This window comes from Oryza glaberrima, chromosome 9 (assembly GCF_000147395.1).
Source record: "Oryza glaberrima chromosome 9, OglaRS2, whole genome shotgun sequence".
NCBI lineage: Eukaryota > Viridiplantae > Streptophyta > Magnoliopsida > Poales > Poaceae > Oryza > Oryza glaberrima.
Window position 1 is genome coordinate 3,118,471 of NC_068334.1, and position 10,961 is coordinate 3,129,431.

Consider the following 10,961-nt stretch of genomic DNA (forward strand, 5'->3'; position numbering starts at 1 on the left):
TTTTATTAAATTCTCCATGATTAATTATACTCTCTGAAATTTTCTCGGAATTTTCGGAGCTCAATTCCTAATGTTAATAATACAAAGAATAGTTTAGCAATTATTTAAATAATAAATTAATCATTAAATGATATGGATATTATTATATTAAATACTTTGAGTGTCCAAGTATGTTCAAGATTTTTCTTGGAATTATTTGAGCATTGGAAGTATTTTTAACAATTGAAAGATCATCTCATTGGTTAATTTATTTGGAAAAGTAAATAAAAGTCCTCCTCATCAGCTTGGGCCGAATCCAGCCCATTCCCTCCTTTCCCCTCTCCCTTCCTCTCAGCCCAGACAAAGTCTGTTGGACCTCCCTGGCGCTACAGTACTCCATCGTCATCCTCCAGCCAGAGCCGAGCCAGCCGTGCCGTCTCCTGTTGCCGCCGCCTCCTCCCACCAATCCGACCTCCCCGTTGCTCCTATTTCCAAATTGGTTGCGGGAATGGAATCCTCTCAATCTCCTCTTCCTTTTCCCCAAGAAATCCCCAAAAGTTTATATGGAAATCCTTTCCGATTTCGCGGTTCAACCTTTCCTTTTTCCGGCGAAGATCTAAACTTTCCCGAGTTTTTCCCGTCGTTGTGGGCTCGATCCCGGCCTCCCATGGCTATATAAAGGACCCCCTAGTCGTCCTCTACTCATCCCCTCAAGTCCCGTCTTCCGCCGTCGCCGGAAACGCTCTCCCCACGCTCTCCCTCTCTCTCCACCTCCGGCCGCTGCTCCAGCCGCCATTCGCCGTCGCCCCGGCCGTCGCCGGTCAGCGCCGCCACCTCCCTCGGCTTCGCAGTGAAGAGCTCTACCCCGGCCACCCGTTCTTTTGCGCCGAACCCCGCCGGAAGTCGCCGTCACCGTGAAGGCCGAACCGTTGCCATGTTTTGATCTCCGGCGAAGTTTTGCCGTCGACTCCGTGGTCGCCGGACCTCGCCGTATCCACTGTCGGCATCGCAGCAGTGAGGAGAAACCCGGCAGCCACCTCCGCAAAGACGTAAGCCATCGGAGCACCGTCGTCACCGTGAAGCCGATCTGTTCCATCTTCAGTCACGCCGTTTGTCGTCGTCCGTCGTCACCCTCGGTCGCCGTCGACTCCATTGGGTTCGCAGGAGCAAGGTGAAGCCCGGCCATCGGTTTTTCTTCGCCGAAGATCGCTGAAACGTCGCCGCCATCGCTGACCCGACCCCGTCGCCGCCTCTATCTGGCTGCCGGCCGTCTGCCGTCATCTTCCATCGTCGCGCCACCCCTCAGTGAGCTTTCCTCTCTCCGATGTCGTTCACCGGTGTAGTTTATCCATAGGGTCTTGATCCAATCTAATCTAATTTGGCCCTAGTGTCGTCGTCATCTTCATGTGTTGTCGCCGGAAAATCGTCGCCGCCATGGACAGTACCTCGCCGCCCTTCGAAGCTTGTTGCCGGCCATCTTCCGTCGCCGTCCGTCATCGCGTAAGTGTTGGTAAGGACTGTCGTCTCGCGCTCTTCCTCCCGGTGCCCTCCGTTTGCATTATTGTGCCGTTGTTCGCCGGCAACCGCCGCTCCCATGCCGTTCGCCGGTGTAGGTTTTTCCCTAGGGTCTTAATCCAATATAATCTAATCCGTGGTTTGTCTAGCGTTGTCGTCTCCATGTGTTGCTATCGGAACGTTGTCATCATCCCTCCCTCTCCGATCGTTTTGGATCGGTGAGACGTTTATCCTTGTCTCCTTGGTTTAGATTTCAACCCATCGGCCGCGCTTGCCAAGCCGCTTCGTCGCAGCCGCAGCCGTGCCCGTTGCGTTGTTGTTCGCCGCGCTGCTGCCCTAGCCTGTGCACCGTCGCTACCGGTTGTGCCGTTGTTGCTTGCCGTCGCCGCTGCGCTAGTCGCCTAGCCGCCGTTGTGCCCTCCCTGCCACAGTCGTGTTGCTCCTGCTGTGCGTTACCGCTTGACCGCTAGCTGCTGTTTGGCCACTGCTCGTGTGTGCCAAGTTGCTGCCGTCCCACTACTGCAACCACCGAGCCACTGGTCGCCGTGCTGTGTTGTGTCGTGCCGTGCCGTTGCTACTATAGTGTGTCGCGGCCGTGCGTCACTTAAACCTAGCCGCCGCTATCCCGCGTTGTCGTTGTTGTGGTTTGTTCGATCCGTTGCCCGGTAGCCGAGTTGCAAAGCCTAAGGTGCATCCCTAAATTCCTATCGGCCTATCGTTTGTCGTACCGGGGCTTTACTGTGAATCGTGTCTAGCCCACCGGTTTAGCCGCAGCCGTTGTTGAGTCGTTCGCTCGTTCGTTCGAACGAGGTGTTCCCCGTGCTTCATTCGTTCGTCTGTGTGGAGTCGTCCTTTAGTTTAGAGCCGTTCAGAGCCGCCAGTTTCGTTCGCCGGTTTTGGTTGATCATTTGGGAGATCCCGTGTCACGTAGAATTGACTTGTTGAGTCGGTATCTCGTGAGGCTCGCTTGCCAGATCAATCCAAGCCATCCGATCTTGGTCAACTCTCGGTCAAGATTAATCTCAGCCGTCCAAAATCGATATAAATCCGTTCTCTCTTTTCAGTGGCATATTATTTCTTTTTAATATATGTCATCTACCAAATATAATCTAATCTATTTCCGGAGGTTGCTTTAATCTTTTGTCTCAGTTATAAATCTTTTGTAAATTGTTTAATTAATTTGGAATAGTCTTTTCTTTAATAGGCATTAATTGGAATTAATCTTGTAAAATTCATAATTAATTCATATGAAGTCAGAATGAGGCCCATAATTCATCTAAAATTATGACCTACATATTTGTTTACTTTATATGTATTGTTTATTTGGTTTTTATTAGTCTTTTTCCTCGTTTTGCGTGTTAGCTTGTCGTTTCCGTCGTTTCGAAGGATCGTAAGTGCATCGGAAGTATTCAAGAAGATTAATTGAAGACCTGTTATTGCAAGGCAAGTCACACAGATCCCAAACACAATTCCTTTGAGCATGTTGATCCTATATTTAAATTCTCTATTTATTTCAACTGTGCATTTATTTTCGAATGTCACCGGGTGGTGTGAACTTATTCCTTTGTTATGGCCTGTTTGCATTGATTACTCTATTCCTTGATACCTTGGGTTATTATAATTTGACTAGTTGAGCTTTATATATTGGTTCAGCTAGATGTTAGACATAATTGCTTAGCCATGCTTAGAGACATTAGCTCATATAAATGGGATAACGTATGATTCACTATTATTTAATGATGGCTTAATGATAGCTCACGATGGTCAATCGTGATTGGTTAATTAATTAATGTGCCAACTAAAACTTGATAATGGTGGGTTGTGAGCACATGGTTTTGATGGTCGTGCTCATGACAATTAAGGACCGGTTCACGAGTTTCGGTTGTGAAACATTAACCGTGCCAACCACAAGCCAGAATGGGCAACGGCTGGACACTTTGTATAGCAAGGCTCATTGTGGAGCACCAGACTGAGAAGTGGTGGAGATAAGCCCACGGGGGTCGCTGGGGAGTCCATGCCTCTGGTTTTGAGGGGGTGACTACGATCTAGGAACGGTGCACTGCTTTGGGTTGAGTTATGCGAGGGGTCTTGTCACAACTACACAAATGGTGACATGTTCAGCATGGGCACATGATGATATGGTGACATATTGTGGAGTTGTGTCTTGTGGGTACAGTGGTACATCTCTGGCCAGAGTAAAACTATTCGAATAGCCGTGCCCGCGGTTATGGACGGGTCTAACAATGTCTTTCGTGATTAGTCTCACACTTCTCACCATAATAAATGATGCTATAACTGGTAATAATTTGATTAGCTCCTGGTTTGGAATGGTACATTCCTGGTTTGGAGATAGATCTGTACAGCCGGGTATGGTTGTTCAGGATGGTTGGGCCTATGCAGCATGGATGTGCTGTTTAGTGATTGATTAATATTGATGATTAATTACTCTACTGTTTTACTACTCTTAAATGTTTGCTAAATGCTGCTTTTGCAAATGAGCCCTATATTATGCCATCCTTTGGTATCCTGTGTACTTGCATATTTGTTGTGTGGCTTGCTGAGTATGTCATATGCTCACCTTGCAATAATCAATCAAACATCAGTTGAAGACAAGTTGCGAAGGAGAAGATGTTTGGCTTATACCCCAGTTGAGCTGCCTGTGGGAGTGGAGCCGGAGCTTCGCTAGACCGTAATTCCACTGCAGTTTTCTTTTCTTTTGCAAGTATGTAACGTTATTATATTGATGAATCTGTATATTAAATTGTCAGTTTGTATACCTCGGCTGATTCCTGAACGAGGATTTAATGCACAAATTAGTTCGGAAATTACTAGTGAATTTCCGAGCGTGACAGAGAGAAGGGTTCCCAACACCCTCGAAAGAACACAGCCATCTACTAGTCACAACTCACAATCTAACATCAAAGTGAATTTTACGACTACAAAGTACAACGTTTATGCTATGGGAAATTTGGAACCAAACATTAGTTGCATCACCATAGTGTCTGGATGTCAAAATAATGTCGACAAATTTAAATATATAAACTTTTTGTATTTGTAATTTTTAAAATGGATGAGGGTAAAGACGGGGAAACCAACTGGAAAGCAGAAAACAAATACAAAATAGTTTAGACCAATTTTTACTGAAAACAAATCACATGTTAGAAAACCACAGGATACATGTTCCCATCCAAAGCTTTGCAGTGGAATTTGTAAACCTTGCATCTGAGAAAAAAGGGTAACTCCATTTTGCTTCCAATGCAACAGAAAGCATTGTAATGGACATTTCCACCATGCAACACACAAAATCTTCGGTACTGGGACTATCTCAACTCCTTATATTAAACAAAAGCAAATTATTTAACTAAACATTAGGAGTAAATTATGTCATAAGTCGTCAGGGAAATTAACAGATTTTCACACTGGCCACTCAGCACACACAGGAGTGGTCGAACTAATTTCAGCTAGGCAGTCTAACTAGTGGATTGATACAACTACAACACATAGTAGCAGGTTAAAAGCTACATAGTTAGGAAAGAGGACACGGCGCTCTCTCCATCAGTGGATATATGGTACCTGGTACTGAACCTGATAGCCATTACCATAGTATGTTGTGTGGGCAGGTGACATGCCATAGGGAGCTGAGCTTATCATTGTTGGGTGATGATGGGCCTCAGCACCATATACATACTGCCTCTCGTAAGGGTAGGAATGCCTCTGTGGCGCAGCGGCCTGGTAGAAGCTTTTGTCAGAAAAGCTAGTAATATGTGGCGCATATACTGATCCGTTGGCACGAGGCCTCTTAGACTGTGGCTTTCCAGCTTCAACAGCCCTCCTCTTGTCTGCCTTGGCTTTCTCTAGCTGGATGACTCTTCTCTGAAGTGGGTCGATAGGATATTTCTCATCAAGTTTGTGCTCCTCAATACATTTGATAACAGCTTTCAAGGCAGACAACTCGCGTTCATTAATTTCATTCTGCATTATATGATAATTCATCAGATGTAATACAAAACATAACAATTAGGAATGCATGCAGATATGCTCAAGAATGCACAGACCAGCAAGAAGAGAAAGAATATTAATTACGCCACTCGAGAAAGTAAAATTAGCAGGCAACTAGCTTAATATCTTGCAAGATAAGATAGCTCTTTATTGTTCAAGTTCTTGAAAACATGGTAAGTCCTCCAGTTGTGAGGCTACCAACCAGGGCTCGAACCCTGGTTCTCAGGAAAAAAAAAGGCCCTCTGCATGTTCCCCTAAAGCACGGGTCAAGACAACAAAAAGTCCCCGTATGGGTTAGCCAGCTTTCAGGGCCTTTTCTCGACCTCAAATGAGATGCCTTCAGGATGTCTCTCCCCTAAGGGTCGAGATATTATTATTATTCAAGTTCTTCAGAATGACATTCAAGCTTCTATACTGAAGCTGATTGGCGTCTAAATAATTTGCTAACTTTACTCCCTCCGTCCCAAAAAATAACAACTTATCTACCAATATTTTTTTCCCAACAAATCACAACCATCCACCATTCAACTTCCCCACCAACCTCCACTTCTCATCCAATCACAACCTTCTCCCATTTAATTCTACCTACTTTCTTAATAACCGTGTTCAACCCTAAAAATTCTTATATTCTAGGACGGAGGTAGTATTCCAGAATAAGGAAATTAAGAAGTACACCGAGCAAACTATTAAAACATAATCTAACGATTAGGTTCCCTGTTAAAAAAAATCTGGATAAACCTTGGTTATGGTGGGAAAGGAATGCAGAGCTGAAGAAAATGAACTTTCATGTAGTTCAGATCTCCTTAAGAGAATTGGTACAAATTTAATTAGTAATATGCAAGATTCCTTTCCCTGGATCTAGGCAAAATCCCATCCAAACTAGTCAATCCCAGGAACAGGAAGTTATGGCACAATCTCCTTATCCTAATTTTGGCTGCCATTTTGAGGTATGCAGCATAAGGAGCATTTCATGGATCATCATGGCAGGATGTCATGGTGCTACAGGAAAAATGAGCATGAAAACACTAGAATATAGTGAACGAATTTATTGCTCCAGTGCAATATTATAATGATTTGCACAAAAATCTTCTTTTATTGTATTAATGGATATTATATGCTTGGCAACGAATACTAAATAAGTGCATGCCAACTGATCTATCGAACAGAATTGCTACAAGCTACAAGTAATCTTGTCTTTAAGACGCTTCAACTTCAATTTTCAAGGAGAGACTTACAATGATTTAATACTAAGTTTTTACAGAATTTCAAGTTTCGAAATTCTGAATGATAATTTTTGGATCCAAATTAAATAATGCACTTTTTGTTGAACCAAAGTAGACCAGGGTTACTCAGCTCCCGACTTGGATCTTGAACTCTGAAAATTGAAATGAAAAAAGTGTACCTGTACTCCCGGAGACATCTTTCCGGTCTTGACATGTGACATACTCTTGACCTCCTTCAGATAAGCTTTCAGTAATTCGACTGGTTCAAACTGATCAGTCAGCTCAAATGCATAAGCCAAATTAATTGCATCAATAGTTCTCCCATTTTCAATCAAAACTCCAATGACACCTGATGTCCAGAAACATGAACATGAGGACTTAATTGTCATGAACAAATGTTGCTGACTTGTAAAAACGAAAAGAGCATGCAAGAGGGGAAAAGGCACAAAAGACGAAAGACAAAATTAAAAGAATGGAGCAAAGGGTGAGGCAAACAAATATTGCACAAAAAATAATGTTCAGTTGCAATGACTGTTGAAACTGTCAAAACAAAAGCAGATACAGCAGCAGCTAAACAATAAGCAATATGCTTGTTCAAACCATACAAAAATCATCATTCATGTATGTGATTATAATAATTTTAGATTGCTTAATTGCTGGAGCTATACAAGCTGTAACAACATATCACGAACTAGGGCCTTGCTTCTGTACAACTCTTTGAGAAAGTTTAAAATCTTAGGCAAATTGATAGATGTGTAAATCAGCGCCAGCATAAAAGTTGAATCGTTCAATTCCACGGTTATATATTTCAAAACCATGTCGGTGCCAACTCTTGATTGATTCATCTTTTAAGGTCTAATGCATTTTGCCACTACATAACATTAACCACAATACTCATATATGTGTTTTTTTTTTCTAAAAGAGATGCACAACAGCACATCCCAGTAAATAATCAAACGGGAGGACAAATTCAACCAAAAAGGGATTGAATAAAGTCGTATTAGCTTGCTATAATCCAATATATCCAATATATACTATATGCAATTACATATATTATTCGGAAGTTAGTAACTAACATCCTGTGACATTAAGATCTCCTGAGTCCTGAATTGAGCTGGTTAGACCATGCACTAGCATGCTTAGGCTGCGTTCTTTCCACAAGTTTCCCAACCCCTTTCCCTCGTTTTCCGCGCGCACGCTTTTCAAACTGCTAAATGGTGTGTTTTTTTGCAAAAAGTTTCTATACGAAAGTTTCTTTAAAAAAACAAATTAATCCATTTTTGAAAAAAAAATTAACTAATACTTAATTAATCACACGCTAATGGACCGCTCCGTTTTCTGTGCGGTGGAGTTGGGTTCCCAACCCCAAGTATCAAACACAGCCTTAGGGTGTTCTTTCTTCCCCCTTCCCAACTTCTACTACCTCGTTTCCGCACGCATGCTTTTCGAACTGCTAAACTTTATTTTTTTTTCAAAAAAAATATATAGGAAGATTGCTTTAAAAATCATATTAATCTAATTTTCATTTTTAGCTAATACTTAATTAATCATGCGCTAATAAACCACCCTCGTTTTTCGTGCATGAGAGGAAAGTCCATAATTCGAACGCAGCGTTAGAAGCTGCTCGAATTTTGTTGCCAGTAAGAACAATACAGATACTAGATAGTGGGTTTAAGATGTGCAGCCACTAAAACATAAGTAGCAGCCTTCAGATTTTCCATATAAATCATCTAAACAGCAATGTCGCAATATTGATTACTTCTAGGTATATTCTCGCTGCCGCCACTAACTAGAAAATAAATCCAATGATATAGTCTATTCATATATGAACAAATGTTGAAGTGGTAAGAATAAGCTCTCTAGCAATCTGAGTGACAATGACAAATAGAAAACCCCTATGGTCAATACATAACGGAACTAGGTGCATGATTAATCCATGATAGCACTGACCTGGCATGTTCTGTGACAACCCAAGTATTCTACAAAGCTCAGGTGTCTGGCGACGACGACTGACTGATGGGAGAAGCTTACACAGCTCGTCTTCCGCAAATTCAGAAAATATAGCAAAGGTAGCCAGGAGTTGAAGAAACGCATGTGCTTCCAGGCAGTTCCCATTGCTAGCATCAAAGTCAAGGCTATCCAACTTGGATTTCCACTCAAGCGCTATCTTTTTCGCTCTCTCCTTAATACTAGCAGTAAGCATTTGGCCTTTTGATATGAAACCAGTAGTAGCATCAGTTTGCAGCTGAGCAAGTGATTCCATCAACATGAGGCACGTCCTCCGTACACCCAGAAGGTTTCCATCCTTTTTACCATCCAATATAAGATTGTCTCCAAAATAGAAGTCTTCTAGAGAAGCTAACACCAAGCCATATGGATCAGTTGCTCCCCTAAGTGCAACGGGAATTTCCTCACGGATGGATGTTAAGTCTTTGCGATTGTCTGATATGAACTTATGAAGCCCGTTAACATTCATTTCTTCACAGAGGATAACAAGTTGAGAACGAGGCTTCACAGCAGTGTTTCCATCTTGCAGGTATGCACCATGCGCAGTTGCAGGTTTGGGCCACAGGCTAGCGATGTTGCCATTTAACACAGCATTGTTACTCACAGATTTGCTGATTGGGTTGATTACAGGCATAGACAAGTTCAGCTTTGACTTGCCGAAGATCATAGCCAACGCAGCATCCCTTTTCTGCTGCAGTCTTTCAAGAGAAGTCAGTTCCTTTGCCATGACAGCAGCCTCTTGTTGCTCAAGCATCTGCTCCGATTTCGTGACTGTCTCCTCGAACTCCTTTTCCTGCTCTTTCAGCTCATCAAACTTTTTCTTAAGCGACTGCTCAAGGCCATGGAAATGGTCCTCAAGTTGCTTCCACTTTAAGTTCAATGAAACAGCACTCTGGCTCTCAAGCTCGGCAAATGCACGCTGAAGCAGCTGCAGCTTGGAGCCTGTAGACTCCATAAGGGCTGTCATGGACTCCATGTCGGACATGGCGGCAGCTCCTGCAAATGAGTAAACAACGGAAGCTGTTGGTTCGCGCAACCCAAATAGCACTGCAAACAAATCCCCGCACAGTACAGCAAAAACTTCATCGAAACTACGCAATATCTCACTAAAATGGTTCGGTTAATTTCTTCCTGCGCATGGATGAAGGAACATTGAAGGGAATTTTATACGCTATTGCACACAAATCGGAGAACATGGCAACATCATCTACCCATGGACGGATCTAACGTGGGACATGGTATACTGTGATGTAAATTTTTTTGGGGGAACAAACAAACTGTTATTTGTAAGGTGAGCAAAATTGAGAGAAAAGAAGCTTCCAGATCTGGAAGAGAAGCTAGAATTAACGCAGGGAAATTCAAGGAAAAAAGTGGGTGGGTAGAGATGAACGAGAAAGAGGATGGATACTCACCAGGATGCGGCGGAAGCAGCAGGACAACCGACGGGGATGGAGATCGGCGCAGGGCAGCGGCGGCCGAACTCGCGACACGGGACTCCACCTCCACGCCCAGCCGACGGGATGGGATGGGGACACCCTCAGGCGAGGACACAATGATTTTGGCCAGCAGATATTTCCTCTTTTCTTTTTTTTTTCACTACTATTCAATCACCTAATCCCTACTACGTCTCTGTTTCTTTCCTTATCCCTAAGTTATAAAAAAATAAAAACATTTCCGTCCGAAATTTTCATACATTTTTCGTATTTGAGTTGATTATTGGTTGACATTTCTGATTCGAGATGAGTCTAGAATAAATATTATACCAGCCCAACCTAACTAGTCCACACAATCTCGTCACCTCATCCTCACCCCCACTTGGTGCCGCACTAGCCCACCCCTCGATCGGCATCTTTTTCTCTTTCCCTTTTTCTTTTTTCTCCCGATCATCCTAATTCTCTTCTGATCCTTTCAATCTCGTCTATTTTCTCCTTTTTCTTTTCTCTTCCGAATTTCTCTTCTCATAAATATTTTTCTTTTGAAATTATAATTGTTTAAGGTGTGTATGCGGCAAGTTTATTACTTTGCAAATACTTTCCATTTACAGTAAAATAATTTCACTAATTGAATAATCAAAATTACAATCTTCGGTCAATGAGGTATAGCAAAATACACGTGTCAAATAATAGAATAGCCACCCGATCAATTTGCGAGGCTATGGGAAAGTGTACATGAAGGATCCTTCATATGATGATGCATGAAGCTAGTGTGCTCAATACTTATATATGATTTCTGACTTTG

The 10,961-nt window shown here is 42.8% G+C and overlaps 1 protein-coding gene and 1 long non-coding RNA gene across 2 annotated transcripts; one reads left to right on the top strand and one right to left on the bottom strand.

The window, feature by feature from the left end:
* Window positions 1-434: 434 nt before the first annotated feature.
* LOC127784585 (uncharacterized) lies at window positions 435-2,938 on the top strand. Its single transcript, XR_008019555.1, has 3 exons — window positions 435-1,284; window positions 1,368-1,489; window positions 2,857-2,938. It is a non-coding gene; the product is annotated as an uncharacterized LOC127784585 (long non-coding RNA).
* Window positions 2,939-4,815: 1,877 nt separating this feature from the next.
* LOC127784583 (FRIGIDA-like protein 3) lies at window positions 4,816-10,291 on the bottom strand. The gene is made up of 4 exons (XM_052311916.1): window positions 10,136-10,291; window positions 8,667-9,719; window positions 6,896-7,065; window positions 4,816-5,466 (listed from the first exon to the last, which is right to left on the bottom strand). Exons 2-4 carry the CDS (start codon window positions 9,706-9,708, stop codon window positions 5,050-5,052), a joined length of 1,629 nt encoding a protein of 542 aa, XP_052167876.1. The 5' UTR covers window positions 9,709-9,719; window positions 10,136-10,291; the 3' UTR covers window positions 4,816-5,049.
* Between the last annotated feature and the right edge of the window lie 670 nt (window positions 10,292-10,961).